We start from the raw sequence: 21,473 nt of genomic DNA, 5'->3' as shown, positions 1-21,473 counted from the left end.
AAGATATACAAATAGATGGTAATGTTTCCAAGAGCACGCCCTTCAGGACTCATTTCCCAAAGAGCTCTGCAATGGTCTTACCAAAACCATTTTGGTCAATGATGAGCAATTCTGGAAAGTTCTACCATCTGCTATGGGATAACTGCCTCCTGCACACAGCTGGGCATGCAGTGAAGTGACAGGGACAGGCTCCTGCAGTATGGCCCCCAAAGGGCCCTCTGAGAGCTGCACATCCACATCTGTCCAAAGCACCCCACTTCCATACCTGGGCCTAACAACACAGCAAAGACTCAGAGCCAGTGTGTTAACAGTGATTCACAGCATGAGAGACACTGCACAATGCAGGGGTCACACAGGGATGCACAGGAAACTGATGTGATGAAAAACAAACCACAGGAGGACAAGATTTACAAAATGTCCTAAAATGTGCATTTTATTTCATATCATTATACAATGTTTACATACAGGTATACTTTTAAGACTGCTCAAAGAAAGTGTGAAAAAAGTGAGGCAAATATCAGTTTAAAAATTCCTCCCCTACCCCAAATCCCCACAAATAAAATACATTTTAACACAATCTCTTCCAAATTAATGTTTTGTCCTGAATTTATTGAATCTTTCATTTCAACATGAAAAATACAATCGAATGAAAACTCAAGGTGAAATGCTGACCTACACTTCTGTATTGAGTTGCAAGAATACAATTTAAAACCTTCAGAAGCCTTCACTTGTCTCCACTGCTTATATATCTTCGTTTTACTAAATTAGAAGGCACAGAAAGTCCAAATTCTCACCGACCAGTCAAGTTCTGATAAAAATAAATTACTGTGCTGGACAACTCCTGACTTGTCTGATATCAAACAAAAGACTTCAAGTAGAACCTTTTGTTCAAAATAGCACCATTTCCACCTGATCTCTCTTGAACACGAATCATTCTTCTTGTGTAAAAACTGTAGTTGGCACTTGAGGTGGGACACTTTCTGCCACAGCCAGGATTCTTCAAAGACTAAGCATACCAAATTGCTGAACTCTCTACAAAGTGTAGGTAACATTTTTGTTGGGAAATGGCACGTTTAAACCATAATGTAATGTCATTTAACCCGCATATGGCTTGCCCATTTTGGTGTTTCCCTGACCCCTGCTCCATAATTTAGCAGATGTTCTTGTGACTGTGGTGAAACTAAAATAAAAACATGTTTATGGGGCTTCACGGCAAGCAGGTGTAAAAATAAACAAACAAATAGTGTGGTTGCCACTAAGAAGGTTTTCACATGTTGTTTAACTCCAGTAAAGTTTGATCCAGCATCTGATGCATATTAAGGTTTTCTTCTTTGGCATGCGCCACTTTCTCTGTTGTGGGATTAGAAAATTAAAACATGAATAGCAGTTCTTTGGAGGCACTGAACATGAAGGCATGCAATCATCATTTCTCTCACAGGGTTTAGAAAGTTAAGAAATGTGCATGCTCATAAATATCAATGTTTCCAGATAACACAACTAGAGAGAATTCCAAATTAATAAAACAAACAGCAAGTAATGCAAGTTTGGAACTGTTCACAGCTGCATTTGTGAAGAAAATGCACTGCCAAGAGAGACACAATGCTCTGGAAACTCTTTGCTTATAGGTGAGATAAAAAAGCAGCTTTTTTTTTTTTTTTTTTTTTTTAAGTAGGCAATAAAGAAAATAAGTTCTTTGCGGATACACAATTAATAGTTTCATAGATTTCAAAAACACAAAGAACAAAAAAATTAAAACTATTTTAGTTTTCAGTGAAGTGACCTTTAAGAAATTTATTTCTTCTAGAAAATAAATTCACTCAAAGTTAGTAGCCTTATGTTGCATGCACACTTTTATAGGACAATCACTTAACACACATAGTTAATACAATAAATGAGCATAATGTTCTGGTGGTGCATCCCACCAGGATCCAGTAATAGTAACTTCATACTAGGCAAGCATACCTTTAACTGATTGAGTATTGTCAGATGGAGCTCCCATTCTTTTTTTTTTTAATGTCAAATACAAGCCAAATTCATAGTAAGGCAAAATTATCTTATCAAAGTCTCCAGACAAAACAGCTGTAGTATCCTTTAAGTTGCTTTTGAAATACAGAAATATGAATTCTAGTGAATATTTTTCTCTCACTGTGGTAAAAATCTTAGGGCCAATTCATGTTGGATAAACTGAGTGCCTTTCTGCAACACAGGCTGTTAGTTTTTGAATACTGTTAGTGAAATGCTGTAGCTCTTTACTTAAGTAGAAAGAAGCTACTGCACAGCAGAAGAGCTTAGTGCTCCTCCAAAATAGGTGAGCAGACACAGAATGAAAAGCCTCATCCAGAAGAAGCATTTCCATATTTTCCCAAGAGAATTTCTTTCATTAATTTACCACAGAATTAACAGGAAAAAAAAATTTCTAAGTTTCTTGCTTATTTCTACAATTACTGATTCATTTTTCAAGGAAATTTGGAAGAAGGTGGTTTCAAACAAGTTAACAACATAGTCCCACTAAAGTTTAATCCTCATTCAATGCCAGCTTTAGTTCATTAGTTAGGCGACTGTTTTGCTCAAGTTGCTGGTAGAGTTGGTCTGTACAGGCAGCAAGCAGGTTAGAAGGGAAAAAAGAGGCAGAATGAAGACAGATTAGACAGAGAAAACAGTTAAATAAGAGTTACTAAAGAAACTGGTCACATGACAGACAGTTCAGTAACATAGAGAGAAACATTTTACCTCTGTTTCTAGAACTCTAGGAATAGCTACTCCAAGGACAGCTATTGTACCATAGCAAGAACTGGCTAAGAATCCTGTTGTGGGGAACAGCTGTGAGACAAAACTGGAATAGAAATGGAAGAACTGCAGCTATACTCCTAGTAGTACTAAATCTTACTTTACTCTTCTGTACAGTGTGTGAAATTGTTTCATGTGTGCCATTTTTCTTTGCAAACTATTTAAAGTGTAGTGGAACCTCATCTGCCAGTAGAGAGAAAGCAATTGCACCACAGCCAGCATCAGTAACAACAGGGGAGATGCCAGTAGGCAACTACCACCAGGTCTGGCTCAGCCCATACTCCTTTCCTAGGAAGTCTGGTGGGCTGAAATGTTATTTTTGATAGGTAAATATTACTGGTGTTACTGGAATCCACACATGTTGATACCTTTAAGTTGCTGAGTTTTACTGTGTACAAAAACAGACTCACATTTGGTGAAAATGAAAAGGAAGGATGAACACTTTGCTCAAAAACAGCAAACAGAGAGGACAATTTGTGTTGGAACAGAACGGCCACAGCCATGTTGTGACAGCACATTAAGTGAGAGTTGCTCTGCAGAGTGAAAAAAATGTTCCACAATGGCTTTTGACTATCTTGTGCTCTCAAATTGTCCATGCTCTTCTCAATAACTGCACTCCTGACCTCTTGATCCCAGATTATTCCCCTACAGGAAATGACTGTTTCTGACTCTTTTCCACAAGCTGCCTAACAGCTTCCACAGGAATCCCCTTCCCCTGCAGGCACTGTTCACAGCACAGGCAAAGCTGTGCAGTGAGCTGGTCTGCAGGACATGCTTGCATGGTGAGCAACTCCTCCCAGCTTCCTCCCCAGCCCAGACTCCCACAGCCAGCTCAGTAAAGCCAGGACACTTCACAGCTCTGATCCTGCACCAGTAACAAATGGATCTTGTCCCTCTCATCATGATAATGTCACATATATGTGGAAAAAAACAAAGCCTTAGAGTAACTAAAATTTCACTTTGTCTAGCAAAGTGTATATAGTTGTTATTCCAAAATGAATTATGTGAACTTACTCTTATTATCATCACAGAAATCTCCTCTCTGACTGAGGCAGAAATTTACATTATTCCTCAACTTCCAAAACAACTAAATCCCCCAGTAAAGCAGGGAAGGCACTTCCCAAGAGTACAGTGAGTCCTGGATTCCCATGGGCCATGTGTCCATCTGCTCCAGAGGCAGAGGCTGGCTCTGCAGGAGCCCCAGCAGCCAAGCAGGGACTTCTGGCTCTGTGCAGAGCCAGCAAAGCCCAGCAGAGCCCAGAGCCAGCCCTGCACTCCTGGGAAGAAGCCTCAGGCACAAAACCAGCTAGACATGGCAGGTACAATTCCACAACTGAGGGTGACAGGAGTGCTGAGCCACACCAGAGCAGGGAACCACAACAGCTCCCTGGAGTGAAGATCAGAGCAGAAGGAGCAGCCAGGAATTCTGCATGCAGCTTCCTGGGGTTCTGCACTGCACTGCTCATTTCCAGTGCTCTGTCCAGCAATCTGTCATCCCTCAGTGCAGAGCTGATCATGTGTGACTGACACAAAAGGCAAAAATTTAATACTGATGTTTAAAATCACTATGTTAAAAACTGACAGGTTCCTACAATGGATTTTGCTTTTTTGTTTACTTTTCTTAAGAAACACCAGTATTGCAAGGAATTGAGTGGACAAAAAACTCTGCTAAAACAATGAACCTAAACACAATAGATTAAGAAGCTGGAGCTGCTGTAGCATATTTTACTCTGGCTCAGATGACAAGTTACAGTTGACCACAACCCCCTACTCCTGCATTTGTGAAGCTATTAACCTCAGTCATTTTACAAATGCTCATCCCATTATATTTGGTTCACTTTTATATATCCCATTCTATCTGGTTACCCTTCACACACAGCCACTTACTGTGTCAGTTGAGGATTGGTAAGTTACTGAACTTTATTACTTGAACTGTCTGTGATTGCTGATTTATATCCTGGATTTGGGGTTCTGCCTCCAGCCAGCAACACTAGGATGTGTCTTAGGTAGAAAACTGGGATATGCCAAAAAGTTATCCAAGGATGGCAGGCTAGGAGGAGCATGCATCCATCCCAAGCCTTGTTGGGAAAACAAGTTTTGAGGAGGGGAGAAAATCTAGTTTCAACTGCACTGTTGAATAATCTTGAAGCTGAACAAGAAAGAGACATTTACATTATTCTAAAAGTTAAAAACTACAGTTCAGCTATGGTATAATGAATTTATTTAGCTTTGGTGACTTAGGAACTTTAGCAATATATAGAGTATCACCAGAAATCAATCAATATATATAGTATCACCAGAAATCAATCTGGTTTTCGCTTCCACGTGAACTGGAAAATAACTTCTTTCACTGTGATGTAAATAAAGTTAAAATAAGGCAATAAACTCCCTAGTTGCAAATAACAATACAAAAAGTGCACAAGATGTCAATATTTAATGCTTCATCCTTGATCAGACAGTGACAACTGAAACCTGAAATCCATGATGTTCCACTTTGCAGCAGAGTAATTTCATTAATAGCATACTCATTAGAATTTTCCTACTCCAGCTTTGAAACATTTCTCATGAGTCTGCAATTCAAACTCACAAGTCTGAACTAAGCACAAGCGGAAAGCTACTGAAACCTCCCCAATGAACTTCCAATACTATCATGCCACTCAAGAAAAAGATATTGTAAAAACCCAGAATGTTAGCAAGCATCATCTTTGCTGAATAACTGAGGTGTGAAAGAGGGAAAACCTTTTTTGCAAGACATTTCAAGGATTACTTTTGGATGAAAAAAATAATTTAAAGTTTATGATGCTGCCTCTTTAAATCTGTTTCAAATATACAAGTTAACAAACAAAGACATTTAAATAAAGATAAGAAGTCTTCAGCATAAAGCTAGGAAAAGATTTCAGGCTTTAAAGTGAAAAATCTGGTTACATCAAGGATGTAACTGCTCCCTCAGCCATGCTCCCACGACCAATGACCCCAAGGAAGTAGTGACCTTGCAAATTTTGACCTAACAATAACAACTGGAAGAGTTCCTATTACATCTATTTGTCATTTTATCTGCAGCAGAGTTTGAGAAAAACTAAGATAATAACTGTCAGTTTTCACACACTGCACTTGCTGGCTTGGCATTGTCAACCTTCAGGCAAAAGTGTTTTCAGCTAAAAAATGAAAACACCAAAAAATGAAATCCCTAATGGCATAAAAGCGCAAATTTTATTAATAACTTAAATAGTTACTTAAATAAATAAAAGGCAAAGGAATAGCAAAAGGGATACAGCTGGGATATTTATTTTACATTGAGAAATGTAGTTTCTGTACAGCAGAGCACAAACAGAGCATGTTCTGAGACAGGTGATAGAGGAAGAGTCAACTAAGCTAGAAGACAGGACAATGAGCCCATGAAACATCCAAAGCTTGGAAAGATGTTTTATCCAACCCGATGAAGATGTCTTTGGAGAACTGAAGCAAAGAAAATTATCTGCATGAAAAGAAAAAGTGAGATAAGGTAGAAAATGAAAAAAGGTGCAGTAAAGACTTTCAAAAAAGCAGCAATGGCACAGCAGAGCCCAGCATGCTGAGATGACTATGCTAGAGAAACAGCACACCATGCTGGGACTGGAATGATACAGTCACGTCCTCATATACCAGTAGACTACAATTTTAAGTCTGTTTTCCACTTAGAAATATCCCAAATTGAAGAAATATTGTAATCTCTGTATAAAGAGGAGGAAAAAAGAAATCCATTTGCTTGATAAACCACTAAGCAAAACCATATGTCGGGGAGGAATTTAAAAACAAAGAATCAAAGCATACAAAGCAAGCAACATGAGACCTCTACTAAAATGTTGGTAGAGAGAAGGAGGAAAGTAATGAACAGACATGGGGACAAAAACAACATGAAGAAAAACCATTTAAAATATGGGTGGAAACAAAATCCGTTTCAAGCTCTAAGACATAAGCAAACCTTATGTTGAAAGCATGCCTGGGTTTCCAAAGGGGAATGCTGGGACTAAACATTGCACCTCCTAAGCACCGGAGAGCCAGAGCTCTTCCCCTGTCCCATGTCAGCTGCAGTGTTCATGCATGGGAAGGTGGAGGTGGCACAGCTGACCTCTGTTCAGAGTCACTTTGTGTCAAACACTGCACTGAGCAGTCACACCTTACAGCTGTTGACTCTCCTACTTTCCTGCCACTCTTTATTTTTCTCCTTATGACTAAAGTTGGTATTGCCACATTTTTGGTGTATGCAAATAAAATTCCTACTGCTATCCAGAAAACATGCAGAAGAAACCTACAATTCAATTGTTGCCTTTATGGGTTTAAATGACAAGGTATTTTCAATCCATTTCCACACATGGAATTCAGTGATAACAGCTAAAATTTTCAGAGCAGTTATGAAAATTTAGATAAACACTTTCTACTGTCATTAACAGAGAATAGAGCTAAATCTAAATTTCTCTGACATTTTTGCAGGAACTTTGCCAGAGTGAAAATCGTGACAGCAGGCAAAGGAATACGCTCTGAATGCAACACGTACCACAGCAATTTTCTTTGGTAAAACAAACATGATGGGCCTGGTAGATAACATTTGAACAGAGGTGAACTGAAAGGATAAACACAGAGCCACAAACAGAGGGCAACCACAAGACACAAGGATTGCAGACACAGAATCAAAAAGTAACCACAAGCTTACAAAATCACCATGAGTATTTACCAGGCTTGGCACAACACTCACCCACACTTTGCCAGGGTAAAGCAATTGTTCATGGTATTTTGTACACCTATTCTCTCTAAAGGAAAGCATCTCCCGCTACACAGGGAGCATCATTTCACAAGGGTGGAAGTGCGCAATCAGTGAGGGCAGGGAAGCAGCAGCGGGCACAGGCTGGGAGGACATTTACATGGAAGTCATATCATTGAGAGCGTGGTCCAGCTCCTCACTGATGGCTTTGTACTTCAGTTTCTGAGCATAGAGCTCATCTGGTGTTCCCCCAGGAAAAGCAGAGGTGTGCAAGGAAATGGAGCAGGATCATGGGATGGAAGGTGGAGGTGGTGGCATGGGGGTACCATCCAGAAGCCATAGGAAATGGGAAGAGTGCACAGAAAGAAGTGTTGTGACAGACAAAATGAAATAAAATTAGAGAAGAATAAAAGAAAGAGAGTAGTGAACAGTTCTATGCAAGAAAATAGTGAACAGTTTTATGCAACAAATTCATTAACTGCACTGCCAACAGGGTAACCTGTGATATACAGAAAAGCAAGAAAATGAGAGTACAAAAGAAGCAAAAATCCATGTTTCTCTGCCCTGGATTTTTGTTTTAATGCTTTTTTGTTTTAATCAAGAGGGGACACAAGAGCTAGGGAGAAAAGATCCAAAAATGGGGCTCAAGGAGGATATTACCCTTTTCTACCACTCTTTTTTTTAATCACTCTGGTTTGTGTGATGTCAAACTCAGCTTCTTACAGCAATTTTTGTTCCTTCTAAACACTTATCTTTCTTCTCTGCTTCCTTCCTGAGTCAGGGATCATAATTTTCAGCAGCTACTTAGGCATTTCATCACCTTCATGCAGAATCCAGCCTGCCACACCATGCAATTTAGCTTCTTCAAATCCTACACTTAGTGTAATGCCTCTAAATAGCCAACTCCACATAACTTCAAATTACAAAGTCCTACTGAATTGTTTTCTCCAGAGGCAGAAAGCACATTCTACTACTCTGCTGCAGTTCTGGCAGATTTATCAAAACCTTACAAACAAACCTCTGAAGTTGAATAATCCTTCTGATAACGTATACAATCTATTAGCTTTACCAAACCCCAATAACTGGTCTATGTCACAAAATGCCTGCCCCAACCCACACTTAACACAGCAATAAATTAGGTTAGCTTGCTACATTCCTAACTATTGCAAACATAATGCAACTCTTCATCAGCTCTTTACTAAGATGATAATAACACTTGTCATCTGTAACATTTATATACTTCCAAATAGAAGAGTATAAAGCAAAAAATGGAAGGAGTCTTGAGAACATAAGAGAAAAAGCAACAGGCAAGAGCAAAACACTGTTCACCTGAAGCATTTAAGACATCAATACATTTCATTTAGAAAATATTTTGTCTACTCTTTAGGTAGACCCATTTATACAAGCAGAACAATTCAGCTCAGTAGAATTGGGTATTAAAAAAAAGCAATAAAAACTCTCACACAAGAGAAGAATAAGGGATATGTATTTCCACAGTAAATAGAAGAACAGCCCCACATACCTTCTAGGTCATCAATGCTCTTCTCCAGCTTGGTTACTGACCTCTCAGCAAACTCAGCACGAGTCTCAGCCTGCAGTCAGGACAAATGCAGACTACTTTAGGAAACATAATTCAAGTGAGGAAAAAAGCACAGTGAGAGGAGACAAATAATAAGGCTAATATAAACTAATTTCTAGGGGAGATATTTAACAGTAAACTGTTTCCAAAATGGTATGTTCATCCTTACAGCATCAAAGTAGTGTTTATACTAAAAGAATCAAAGGTGGACTGGAAGATATGTTGCAAAGAACAGCTTTCATTTTACCTCCTTCAGTTTGTCAGTCAGAACTTTAATCTCCTCTTCATACTTGTCTTCTTTCTGTGAGTACTGTAATTAGACAGAGGATCACTGGTATTAGATGGGTATTCTAAATATACCCAAAACCCCTCACTTTGAAACTCTTGTAACAGATTATCTGTACACAAGAAATTGTTATAGGTAAAACAAAATTAATTCCACTTGGAAGGCTGTGGTAGTGTGGTTTATAACAAGAGTCAAACTTTTCTTGAGTTACATTCCAGTGCAATATGGTGGGAACTTTGAGAAGAAATTAGTACTACCGTTTTAAAGAGGAATGTCTTCTGGAGAAATTAAATGTTAGTATACAATGCCATTCTGAGGGACATTCTATAATTAACGCTTAATCTTGTCAGAATACTCAACAAAACGTGTGGCCAAATAATACTGACCTATTTGGAATGACAAGACATGCTATGTTCCAGTAGGAGCCAAATAGGAATTGAGTAGTAAAGCCAAATGCCTCTACTGACAACAGCCCTGAAGAAATGCTGCAAAGTGACTGGCATACAAAGGAAACCCCATAGGCCAGATGACAGTGTAAGGGACACATTCTCACATAAGTCTCTAGCCTACCTTCTCAGCCTGAGCCTCCAGCGACTTCAGGTTGTTGGTCACAGTTTTCAACTCCTCTTCAAGCTCAGCACATTTGCTGTTATTTCGGAGGTAAGGCAGGAAAGGGGAGGATGGAAGATTCAGTCAAGCAAAAGAAATAGGAGAAAATAGGGGGGAAAGATAGAGAAAAATGAAAACCATTACAGGGCAAAAGAATGGCCTCAAAAGCAGCTGATCCATCACAGACTGAAAGCAGCTCTTTGTGATGCCAAATACCAGTTCAAGTGCACATTAAGACAATGACCAGACAGAAATTTATCTACAGCTCTTGGCTTACACAGAAACATTTACAGAGCTTTTACACGTGAGACAGTTCAGCTTCTTTTGGCTGCACAGGAGATCAGTTTTAAAGATAAAAATCAATAAACAAAAAAAGAGACCAAAGAAAACCACCAAAGCGAGATGCAAAGAGAGAGTAAAGAGCATAGCAAGGACTTATTTGTTACTACTGAGTGAGCTAACTGGCTATGGAAGCTGAAACACTTGGGTTGCAGTTAAACCTAAAAACTGTTTATTAGTATCAGTACCTTATCCTCTGCAGCCATTAATGCTTTCAAGGTTTGATCCATTATTCTTAACTGTTCTTCCAGCTGTCGGACTTGGCTGTTAGTGAACACATGAAATGCACAAAAGCCATTCACAAAATCAGTGTGCAGGTACAGCATGCAGTGACAAAACACGCGCACGCACATAGAACACATTTACTTTGGCACTGACCGTTTGTCTCAACCATTACAGTAAATGAGCAAAACATAGCTTGGAGCTGAACACACAGTGTGCTGCCAACGTTTCATGCAGTTATAGTTCTCTTCTAGCACCTCACATAGATCCCAGGGCAGCTGCACACTTACCTTTCTGATAGCTCAGCACGCTCCTCAGCGCGCTCCAGGTCGCTCTCAATGATCACCAGCTTACGAGCTACCTGCAAGGACAGGCAAGGCACAATCAGGGATGTTGCTGCACTGCACCTCACCTGCTTCTAGAACCTACAAAGCAGGAGGCCAGGTCTCTTCATTTCTTGGTCAACACATAAGTTTTGATTACATGATATCTTCATTATTCATTTGAGACTTAGTTATTGACATTTTTCAAGACCTCCCTTTCATTCACCAAAAGGCAACTGAAAAATATTTCTCTCCCTAAGAGCTTAGGGAATATTCTCAAGCATTTTAGTGAAAGATCTAAGCTCAGATCTCCTGTCACCTTGTCCCTTGAGGTATCTGAGTGCCTGATTTTCCTTCCATAGCTGTGGAGAGGGGTGTTTGTGATCTTTTGAACTTAAAAGGCAAAAGAGAAAAACAAAAATTACAGACCCAGCCTCATGGGCTTCAGAGAGAGATGACCTGCACTCAAGGACTGACCTCTTCATACTTGCGGTCAGCCTCTTCAGCAATGTGCTTAGCCTCTTTGAGCTGGATCTCCTGGATTTCCATCTTCTCCTCATCCTTCTGGGCCCTATTTTCAATGACCTTCATTCCTCTGAAAAACGTGAAAAAAATACAAGGTTCAGGGCTTGCCAGTTTATCTCCAGCTCTACTCCTTGTGGTATGTGACTTTCAGACAGTGGTATTCAGGTGAGTGAAGCACATCGGACACATGAGTCCTCACACCAGAGATTTAATCCTGTGCACTTACATTTCAGAAGTTCAAAGAACAAAACATGACTTAGGAAGAAAGAAAAAGTGTGATTTGTTTAGCTCTTACTGTAATTCAGCTGTAGAATTCTTTTTCATTTTAAACTGCAGGAAAAACTCCTCTTATAGAAAGGTTAACAAAGGTTGTTGCTTCTGAAGACCTAATAAGACTGAAAACATCTGTGCTTTTACACTCATCAACAGCATGTTAGAACCCTTGCAGAACTGAAAAGAACCATGTCTATGGGCCAGACTCCCCTGGGTTTTGCCATGCCAGAGCCCTAGAAGCTCCCTGTGCTCTCTAAAAGCAAAACTGAAATCCTTCATAACAAGAAACACTGTGTGTTGCACATGTCTGATATAAAATTACCTTAAATGTTTCAAAACACACTGTGAGTCTCTGGCAAATTTCTTTTCAACAGACTCCATTCTTAGTAAGGTAGAAGTACACATGCAGAATGTGTGGGTTTCCTTCAGAACAAAAGGTTCTATCACAGGTATAAAGTACCATTGGAAGAAGACAGAAGATCTTCCAAAGTCACGAAGTTTGAGTTCCTAACTTACACTACTGACTTCTGGAAATGTGAAGGAATTATCAGCCTCTTTCCTTTGCTCACCTTCACATACCAATCTTGCCAACAGGAGAACCAAAGCCTCTTCAAGCACTTCACTACTCTCCAGGTGAGATTTTCTACCCACAATGAAAGCAAGAATCACCTAACAGCACAAGAGTATCACAAGGAGTTGTCATCCAACCAGAGAAGTCTGGGCTGGGCCAAGCAGTTTTCCCAGGATGTGAATGATACATCAAAAGACCTATCACACTTAAATCTCATCTTCATAACTGGAAAAGAATCCAAGCCCAGATATTTTGGACATTTCTACAGACAAGCTGTAACTGAAGTCCATGTAGGCAAAGGAAGAGCAGATTACACATATTCAGAGACCTAGGAGTGGTTTAATTTATGTCCCTAACCCACACCCTGGCAATTATGATCTTTGTCATAAGGGTAACAATCCATCCAGGTGTGGCTCCACCCACCTTTCACTCTCATCTGCAGCCTTCTCAGCCTCCTCCAGCTTCTGCAGGGCAGTGGCCAAGCGCTCCTGAGCCCGATCCAACTCTTCCTCAACCAGCTGGATGCGTCTGTTCAGAGAAGCTACTTCACTCTCAGCCTAAGCACAGGAAAAATAGAAATTAATTCATAGTAAGGCACACATCTTCCCTTGTAAAAGGTTACCCCGTTACCTGCTAGTGCCACTTAACAGTACTTTGTCATTTCTGACTTTGTCCACTAGAAAGTCCATACACAGAGATTGAATTGTGAAGTTGTTGCTTAACAGAGGAAAAAAGTGATTAATGCTTGCTTCCAATGAAGCACATCAAGGACTGTACAATTTGTACTAGAAAGAACTGCACAGGAAGAATTATGCACCATTACCCAAATATTTTCTGTTATTGTATTTGCAGACATTCATTACAGACCATCCCTTTTTTAAATCAAACCAACACAAGCTAATTACTCAATTCTTCTGTTACCCCAATTCTTTTATTTATGACCTTTCACCGTATTTGGCAAGAATTGTCCCGACATTTCCTTGAGTCCTGTAAGAAGGCTTCAGTGTAAACATGTAAAAACACACCTGGATCAGCATGTGCAATGAGACAGCTGCCACAGAGAGAGTTTGAGAACATTTAAAAAGTGCCCCAACACCCAGAGGTTTTGTTTACAAGCAAGCTGTGCAAGAGTGGACAAAAAAGGCACCAGCAAGGACCCTAGTACAGGCAGCAATCCCTTAAAACATCCTTTTTTTTTCCTCCCATAGTTCCACCCTCAATCTTCCCCTAAATTTGCCTTTCTTGAATTACCTGTTCACTGAACTTTCTGTACAACACTTGCAACTCATTTGCCTCTTATCACTACAAGCTATTCTATATTACAGCTCCAAACCTGCACTTGGCCTAAGTTGCAGAGTAAGTTCTAAAACAGCCTTCTTGTGGTAACCTCACCATTAAACTTACTTTCTTTCAAAACTATATTAACCACAAAGTATATATAAAAGGGTAACTATTCTAAAAAGTTTATTACTTCAGAGAATAACGCTTAATTAGTTCTGAAAACATATATGATATATATTTGCTGTATGTGAGGAAGTACACATCTGAATTTCCTATGACGTCTAGTTGAGGGGAAAACCAACCCTCTGGCAAAAGTGGATACCAAAAGTATCAGTTTGGTACTTTTTCTTCTCTAACCAGAAGTAGCTGGATAGAGTTGTCCATATCAAAGATTTTGCTGTTCATAACACAAAAAGAATAACTTACAGACCAGAAAATAACCTTTGACACAAAAGTAACAATGTCCAGCTAGAATGACTGGAAGTAACACATGAACAGGGAAGCAATTATATCTTTGAACATTAATATGCATTGGCAGTGAACACAGAACCAGAAGGAGAAGAGACTTCATCCTTAGAGATCCACATTAATCCAAATATAAACCATTTAGCTATGTAATCAAAAAGAAGTATTCAAAATCTCTGGTTTTGGACTTCGGGCTTTAAAACAGTGAGAATTTGAACTTTCACATTTAAGATAGAAAATGACCCTTCATAAAGGCTACCCTAGGGAAATTTGTAATGTTCAAGTTAATTATTATCATGTCAAGACTGCTCATCATGATAACAGCATAAAATTGTGCTTCAAAACACAGAGTGACTAAAGTTCAAGTTTTCACTTCCTGCTCCAGTAACTCACTAAGGATTTACCAATCAGCCTTATATGGCCCCATTACTCTTCTGCAGAGCAGGACTTCTCTCCTTATATGGCAAGGAAGGAAAAAACCCCAGTGACATTCGGGGCACTCCCACTGCTACCATGCAAACATAACCCACGTTTCTGCCGTGGCACTTACACACCACATATTTTTACAATGAGTGCTGACATGGTTAAGTTACCACTGGGTGTTAATTATCACTATTATAAGGGAGATTCTGTTTTCCAGAAGGAGGAAGAAAAATGCGTTTTGAAAAAGTGGTTACCAACAGCCCCTTGAGATGCACGTACTCAAACCAAGATTCTTCTTTAAGGGAATGGCTGCTAATCACAGCTTGAAGCTTTTAACAATCTGGTATAACAATCAAAAGCTGGAGGCTGTGCTACGTTTTGGCCACAGCTGTAGCTTTTCTGTTGTTTGCATATTTGTACCTTGCACAGGAAGAAGAAAACCCTCACCTAACAACCCTAGCTGGTCACATGCCATACATGTAAGGCATTACACTGAGGGAAGGGGCAGATTCACACCTCAGCTCGCTTGCTGCAGTGCTCTCACAGCCTCCCTCCTCAAGCATGCAGAAATACAGCTGCAACAATAAAACCCCTCATCTGTAGCCAGCACTGCAGAAAAAGCACACGTCTACATGTGCCTGGGAGTTCAGCTTTTTCAGCCTTTATTCACCCCAGCACTGACCCCTCCACATAAAAACCTAAATACCATGTAAATGTACTCTGCAGAATTCCACATCATCCACATAAACCAACTCCAAGGAAGAGACAAACATTAACCTGTAGGGTCCTAAGCCTTACTGCAATGTAGCTGAACTCTTAAGGGAAGGCTTCACCAGAAGGCTGTAACCACTCCTCCAGCACTATCCCTTCTGCCACGAAAGTTAACAGCAAAACTTTCCTTTTCAATAGAAATTCCTTAATATGCTGGTCAGAATAATACATGTTACTGAAAGTAGGAATTTTTGTGTCCTTTACTCCACAAAGCTTAGAAAACAAACACAAGTTTTTGAAAAACAGAAACCCTTATGAAATGAGTTATGGCTCTTCACTGAAAAAACTAGATATGCCAAGCGATCTGCAAGAATGCAATAGTTACACAAGCACAAGTGGCCATATTTTGCTCCAGAAGGAAGATCACCTGCAAGTAATCAGGAGGCTCTTCTTTTGAACTTACTGCCCAGAATGTGTAGAAAGGCCCATATTATAAGGAAATCAAATAATCACAATTTTTTCTATTGTAATAAACTACACAAGAGCTTTGCTCTTTTGCTTTGTTTTCACGCAACCACTGGAGACATTAAAACTGCCTCAAAGAACACTGTACATTTTACAGCAGGAAACATTCAGCTACAGCTGCTGGAACTCCCAAAGGTCAGTGATAAGGCAAAGAACAGCCCTATCAGGTTTTTTTATTGTGATTGCCACCCATAATTACATCTCTCTGCTGTGTAAGCCTGTGCTGCTCACACCTGATCCTGCCTCTGCCTAAAACCAAGCCTACTGTTCCTTTCCCCTCTTGGCGAGCAGCTTTGACGAACGGCACACACTGCAGATGTTCAGTGACTGGGGTTGTTGGGGTGTTGTCAGGTACCGTGGCCTCTCAGGTGCACTCCTGCGTACTTCCCCACAGTCGCCATGCTGACTTCCCTCACAAATGAACTCGTTTGGATGGGATACGAGAACTAGGACTAGTGGGGAGCAACACCTCATAAAACCTTGCTCATAGCCTAATACAAAACAAGTAATCTCAAACATCTCGCCTAAGTCCGAGCTCACTCCAGCTCGGGGTTTTGCTGTTGCCCAGCACACCCAGTGCTGTCTCCGGGCGCGCTCACCTGGGCCCGGCCCACGCAGCACTCGGGTTACCGAGCCGGGAACGCAGCGCCGCGGGCCGGCCCCGCCGCCAGCCCGGCAGGTAACAACCACCAGCCCGGCAGGTAACAACCACCTTGTCGGGCACGGCGGCGAAAGAAGCGGCCTCCCGCCCCCCGGCCGGAGAGACAGGCGGGGCACCGCGCCCCGGGACCCGCACCTCCAAGCCCCGGGCCCAAGCCGGGCCGAGGGGCGGCCCTACCTCCTCCCGCAACGCCCGCTCCTGGTCCACCTCCCGCTGCAGCCGTCCCGCCCGCTCCTCGGCGGCGTCCGCCTGCTCCTGCAGGCTGCGGATCTTCCTGCGCACGGCCTCGAGCGAGCTCATCGCCGCCATGCCCGCACCTCGCCCAGCCCGCGCCGTCTCCCTCCGCCCGCCGCAGCCCCGGAAGTCCCCCCGCGCCGCAGCGCTCCGGGGCGGGGCTGCGGCACCGGGCTGGGACCGGGGCGGGGACGGAGGATGGTCCAGCCGTCCTAGGGACGGGCCGGTCCTGCCCAGGGATCGGCCGGTCCTGAACCGGGATGGGCCGGTCGTGGCAGTGAATGGGCCGGGCCTGGCCCGATCCGACAGCGGTTGGGGTGGTCGTGGCCGGGGATGGGCCGCTCCTGACCGGGGATGGGCCGCTCCTGACCGGGATGGGCCGGTCGCGGCAGGGAATGGGCCGGTCCTGCCCGGGATGGGCTGGTCCTGCCCGGCGGATGTGCCGGGGCAGCAGCGCCGCCTGGCGGCAGAGCACTCGAGCTGCCCCGGCCCGGCCCGGCCCGGCCCGGCCCCGCCGTTCCCCCCGCACACCGCCCCATATGAGCGATGTCACCAAATGCCATCGAGGAACCCGCCAGAGGCTGCTGCACCCGGCCTGGCTCCTGAGACACGGGCAGGGGACAGGGGGCTGCAGCTGCCCCCTCTCAGGTGGGGTGGCTCCAGGGATGTGTCTGGCTTTGGGAGATGAGTCACACCGGACAGGTAAGATTTTCTCGTCCCAGTGAAAGGCGAGTCCATCCCAGCGAGCCGACACTCCCTCCCTGCCTCTGCCCTTTCCTAAGGCTTGGAACTATCCAAACGAATAAGGTAAATATTGAGGCAACTGCAATGCCCCAAATATACTCTTCATTGCCAAAAAAAGAGAAATACATCCCTAAACTGTCAAACATATTCCATGCATACAAATAAATAAGACATTTACCTCAATGAAAACAAGCCAGACACTCTCCCACCCTCCACCTCAGGAAAGACTGCAAATAAAATTGCCCTCAACTAGCTTCGAAACACTGCTTTCCAGCAGGGGCAGGTGGCATGGGGATCAGTTAGGAAGATCATTAGTTTCAGAAAGGGAATCTAGTAGCATTTCTCCAGTCTTCATCCAAGGCAAGCTATTTCCAAATAGTCTGCATACTTTTCCATATAAGGAATATCTCCCTTGGATCTATATGCGGTTCCTTTGAACAAGCTAAATAAATGTCCTGCTAGGAAGCTGCCTCTCCTATGGCAGCCTGCACAGAGCAGACATCTGATCCACATTATACACGGATCCCTCTCCCCTGTTCCTTTGAACACTTCTGTTTGTTAAGTTCTTGGGATCTCTTTCAAAGCTCTACAATTAAGTTGCCATACTGAAACGAAGCCTTTTTTTTCTTTATGCCTTTTAGAAATAAAATAAGATAAAAGCATGGTGTCTTCTATGTTGTTTGTAACATTTCCGTTTCTGAAAGTATCCTTCCTCCCCTGAAATACTTTGCTTGCTTCATTTGTGGCAACTCCGTTCCATTTTGGCTTTGAGGTTGACTTTTAAAGCTGAGCTATAGGAAAAGGAGGCTCATTGCTTTGGAAATACTGTAGTATCATCTAATCCTGTAATTCAGACCTGAGATTTACTCAAGGAGAATTGTATTGTCCAACAGCAGCAATAGAGACCAAGACCTTAACTGCACAGACTCTTATGGTTCCATGCATGCGATCCATTAAATGCATGTCAGGAACAGACAGGTGGGAGGGATGAGGGCCTGGGAGAGGCACAAGCTCTTGCCTTATTACCATATAAAGTGCTGAGCTATATATATCTCCCAGCTTGCTCCCAAGATCCCTGTCCTCTGAACAGCAAAACTAGCAAGTATCATCTTCCAGGCAATCTTCTGTCACACAAGACTGAACTTTTCTTTGACAAGTAAAGCAGTTCCACTGATTTCCAAGGGGGAAAAAAACCCAAAAAAACAGGAGAGAACCTTTTATCTCAGGAACTAGTGAGCCAAACCAGTATCTACCAGCAGTTCTAACACATGCATACCTAGGAACAGCTCTCTTGAAATCAGAACTTGCAGCCCTTGCTCTTCTAGATCTCCCTCTCCTGCACCTACTCACTATTAACTCTCTGCTTCTGTTTCACTATCAAGACAGTGTTGTTCCACCCTGAGTTGTTTTACCCATCACCTGAACAGATAAATCACCATTTCTTTACTTTCACATCTAGAGTGGCAAGTACACATAAAAAGCACACGTCAAGTGAGCAGAAACCCAATCAGACACCTCTGATAGTGTGCAAACCTCATGCAGGGAGGCAGTGCTGTGTTTCCCACCTCCCTGTCCAGGAGGTGCCTGGACCCTGCCTTCAGCAAGGCTTTGCAGTGCTGCTGAGGAGGAGTCCAGGCTGTCCTGAGCAGAGGGAGTGTGCGGTTTCTCTGTTGGGTTTGTGGTGAAAGGGATGGGGGTAACTTACATCTGTGGCCTTTTTGTCAGCCAGTTCCAACTTTTCCTGTGCATCTTTAAGGGACTCGGAGTATTTGTCCAGCTCATCCTCAGTGGCCTTCAGCTTCTTTTGCAGAGCCACCAGCTCGTCCTCCAGCTGTGATATGGGTGGAAAGTGGTGGAGAGGGGAGGGCGGGCGGGAAAAGGTGCAGCAGGCAGCGTGATCGTGCAAACGGAGAGGTGCGAGTGCAGAAGAGACAGAAAAGGACAGACAGACAGACAGAGAGAGAAAGAAGGAGAGACAGTTAGATCCTCTTTGCTTGCAGCAAGGGCACGATACCTTGGCAGCATTCTCCTCTGCGGAGAGGAGGCTGTCCTCAGACTTGTGTAGCTCTTCCAGCACTTGGTCCCTGGTATCCTCCGTCCCACGCAATTGCTTTTCCAATTGCACAATGTCATTCTCTAACTAGGTGCACAAGAGGAAATATAACGCACAAATATGTTTCTCCCTTGGCTTAGAAAACTGAAACTAATTCATAAAATCACTCTTCCTTTCTCCCTCCTCCTTCCGGATCTCCCAGAAACGTGCAATCAATGTATCCCCCTCCCTGAATCGAGAAGCCCCAGGTGTAAAGGAAGGGGCTTGGAGAAGGACAAAAAAGTGGAGCATGTGTCCGGAGAGGGGCGGGAGGGCAGTTCGAATCGGACACATCTGCCGAGTGATGCTGGAGTGGGCGAACACAGCTTTCACTGTCCCTTGCCAAAGCGCCGCACATCTGCCCAGTGCTAACCAGGCGCTCTGGACAGCCTCTCTAAGCCGTCCCCCTGTGACAAAGGCACAGAGGCCACGCAGCCGTCCCAGGGCCCAGCTCCCCAGCGGGAACGGTGGGGAAGGGGGAAGAACCTCCTGCCGCACCCCGGGAACCTCCAGCCGGCGGCTGCCAGGCTGAAGCTCTGCCTCAGGGAAAGTTCAACCAGTTCTGCAGGGCGCGGGGGTGGAATATAACAAAGTACGGTGAGGGGGGAAGAAGAGGTGTGGAGGTAAAAAAAAGAGAATAGTCTGGAAAGATTTGCGCCCCGGCGCTCGCTGCGCCCGGGCCCCCGGTGCAGACCTGCTTGCTTCTCTCCTCCGCTGCCTTCTTGTCCGCTTCGGCTTGCTCGGCTCTGTCCAAGGCGTTCTCCTTGTCCAGCTTCAGCATCTGCATCTTCTTCTTGATGGCATCCATGGCGGCGGTGGGCTAGGGCGCGTCCCCGCGCGAACTCCTTCCGAAAGAAAAACTTGAAAAGTTGCGGGAGAGCCCCGAGTCCGGACGCGGGCCCCGGGGGAGCGGAGCGGAGCTGCCGGGCGGGGTTGATCCGTGCGGGACGGGGCGCCGGCCGAATGCAAGCGGCGGGCAGCGAGCGCCTCACAGATATGTACTTTCCCAGGGGGCTGACTGCATTCCTCAAGACATCCAATACTTTTTTGGAAAGGGCTTTTTTTTCTTCCCTCCCTCCCTCCTCCTTTCGTCCCTACCCCTTTCCCTCTCTCACTGCCCCCCGGGTTTTTTTGGGAGGCACAGCTTTCCCATTCGCTGCCGCCTGCCATTTGACCGCAGATATGACTATATATGGGATGCGATGGGCGAGGTAAGGCGGGGGAGCAATTTGTTCCCATTTCCAAATAGGCAGGACGGGACATTTCGCTGCTACTCCTGGGAGGAAAAAAAAAAAAAAAGGCAGCTCGGTGGGGAGCGGAGGAGACGGGCGCGAAGGCTGCTCGCAGCGGGCAGCGTGTCTGGGTGACGCCGGCCCCGGGCTGGAGCCGTCCCCGCCCGTGGAAATCAATCGGTTCTACAGCAGGAGGGTGGCGGAGTCCGAGCGCATCAGGCGGCAGGGGAAGGCGGGGCACGGGGGCTGCCGGACAGGCACTAAGGGGTTAATCGCATGCACGTACGGAATGAATGCGTTCCGAGACCTTCCCCCGGCAGCCCGAGGAGGAGGAGGAGGGGGCACCTCTGCTCAACAGCCAGGCTGCTGCTAATGTGGGCGGCGGGCGCTGCGCCGGCCCGGGCAGCGCCGGGCACCAATTCCAGACTTTGCGGGGAGAGCCGGGCAGGGCTGGCCTTCCGCCGGGACCCACAGCCGGGGGAAGAGGCTGAGGTGCGACCCTGACCCCCAGAGCAGTGCCGGGGCGGGCAGAGGTGCCAGCGGCTGTCGGTGCTTCCGAAGTGCACCGCTGTCTGTGCAGGACCGGGCCGGGGCTCTGGCCCTGCAGAGGGACGCGCCTCGGTACTGCACACGCAGAGAGTGAACAAAAAAAGCGAACGGGAGCTACTGCGACCCTCAGCGGGAACACTGGTGGGGCCATGGCCTGCCAGGGGTATCCAGAGCTGCGAGGGAACGAGCCCAGGAAAAGCTGGGGCAGGCAATCTAGCTACAGCGGTGACTTGCACCCTTTCATAATGCCAGCGAGGGACAGCAGCAGATAGACAATTAACAAAATTACATATAATTAAGTGAA

At 44.3% G+C, this 21,473-nt stretch overlaps 1 protein-coding gene across 15 annotated transcripts; it reads right to left on the bottom strand.

Annotated features, from left to right (window-relative positions):
* Window positions 1–406: 406 nt before the first annotated feature.
* Window positions 407–20,450, bottom strand: TPM1 (tropomyosin 1). Of its 15 annotated transcripts, none has more exons than XM_030954890.1 (10): window positions 20,083–20,447; window positions 19,311–19,436; window positions 19,002–19,127; window positions 12,676–12,809; window positions 11,361–11,478; window positions 10,851–10,921; window positions 9,961–10,036; window positions 9,352–9,414; window positions 9,048–9,117; window positions 407–1,350 (listed from the first exon to the last, which is right to left on the bottom strand). In XM_030954890.1, the coding sequence occupies exons 1-10, from the start codon at window positions 20,194–20,196 to the stop codon at window positions 1,268–1,270; spliced, it is 981 nt and encodes a 326-aa protein (XP_030810750.1). In that variant the 5' UTR covers window positions 20,197–20,447; the 3' UTR covers window positions 407–1,267. The 15 variants fall into 15 exon arrangements, with proteins under 15 accessions (XP_030810750.1, XP_030810743.1, XP_030810739.1 ...); XM_030954878.1 differs by lacking the exons at window positions 407–1,350; window positions 19,311–19,436 and adding exons at window positions 5,979–6,262; window positions 7,686–7,764 and having other exon boundaries at window positions 20,083–20,446; XM_030954881.1 differs by lacking the exons at window positions 407–1,350; window positions 19,002–19,127 and adding exons at window positions 6,056–6,262; window positions 7,686–7,764 and having other exon boundaries at window positions 20,083–20,450.
* Between the last annotated feature and the right edge of the window lie 1,023 nt (window positions 20,451–21,473).

This window comes from Camarhynchus parvulus, chromosome 10 (assembly GCF_901933205.1).
Source record: "Camarhynchus parvulus chromosome 10, STF_HiC, whole genome shotgun sequence".
NCBI classification, from domain to species: domain Eukaryota; kingdom Metazoa; phylum Chordata; class Aves; order Passeriformes; family Thraupidae; genus Camarhynchus; species Camarhynchus parvulus.
Note: the sequence above shows the minus strand (reverse complement) of the source record. Positions and strands in the feature narration are given on the sequence as shown.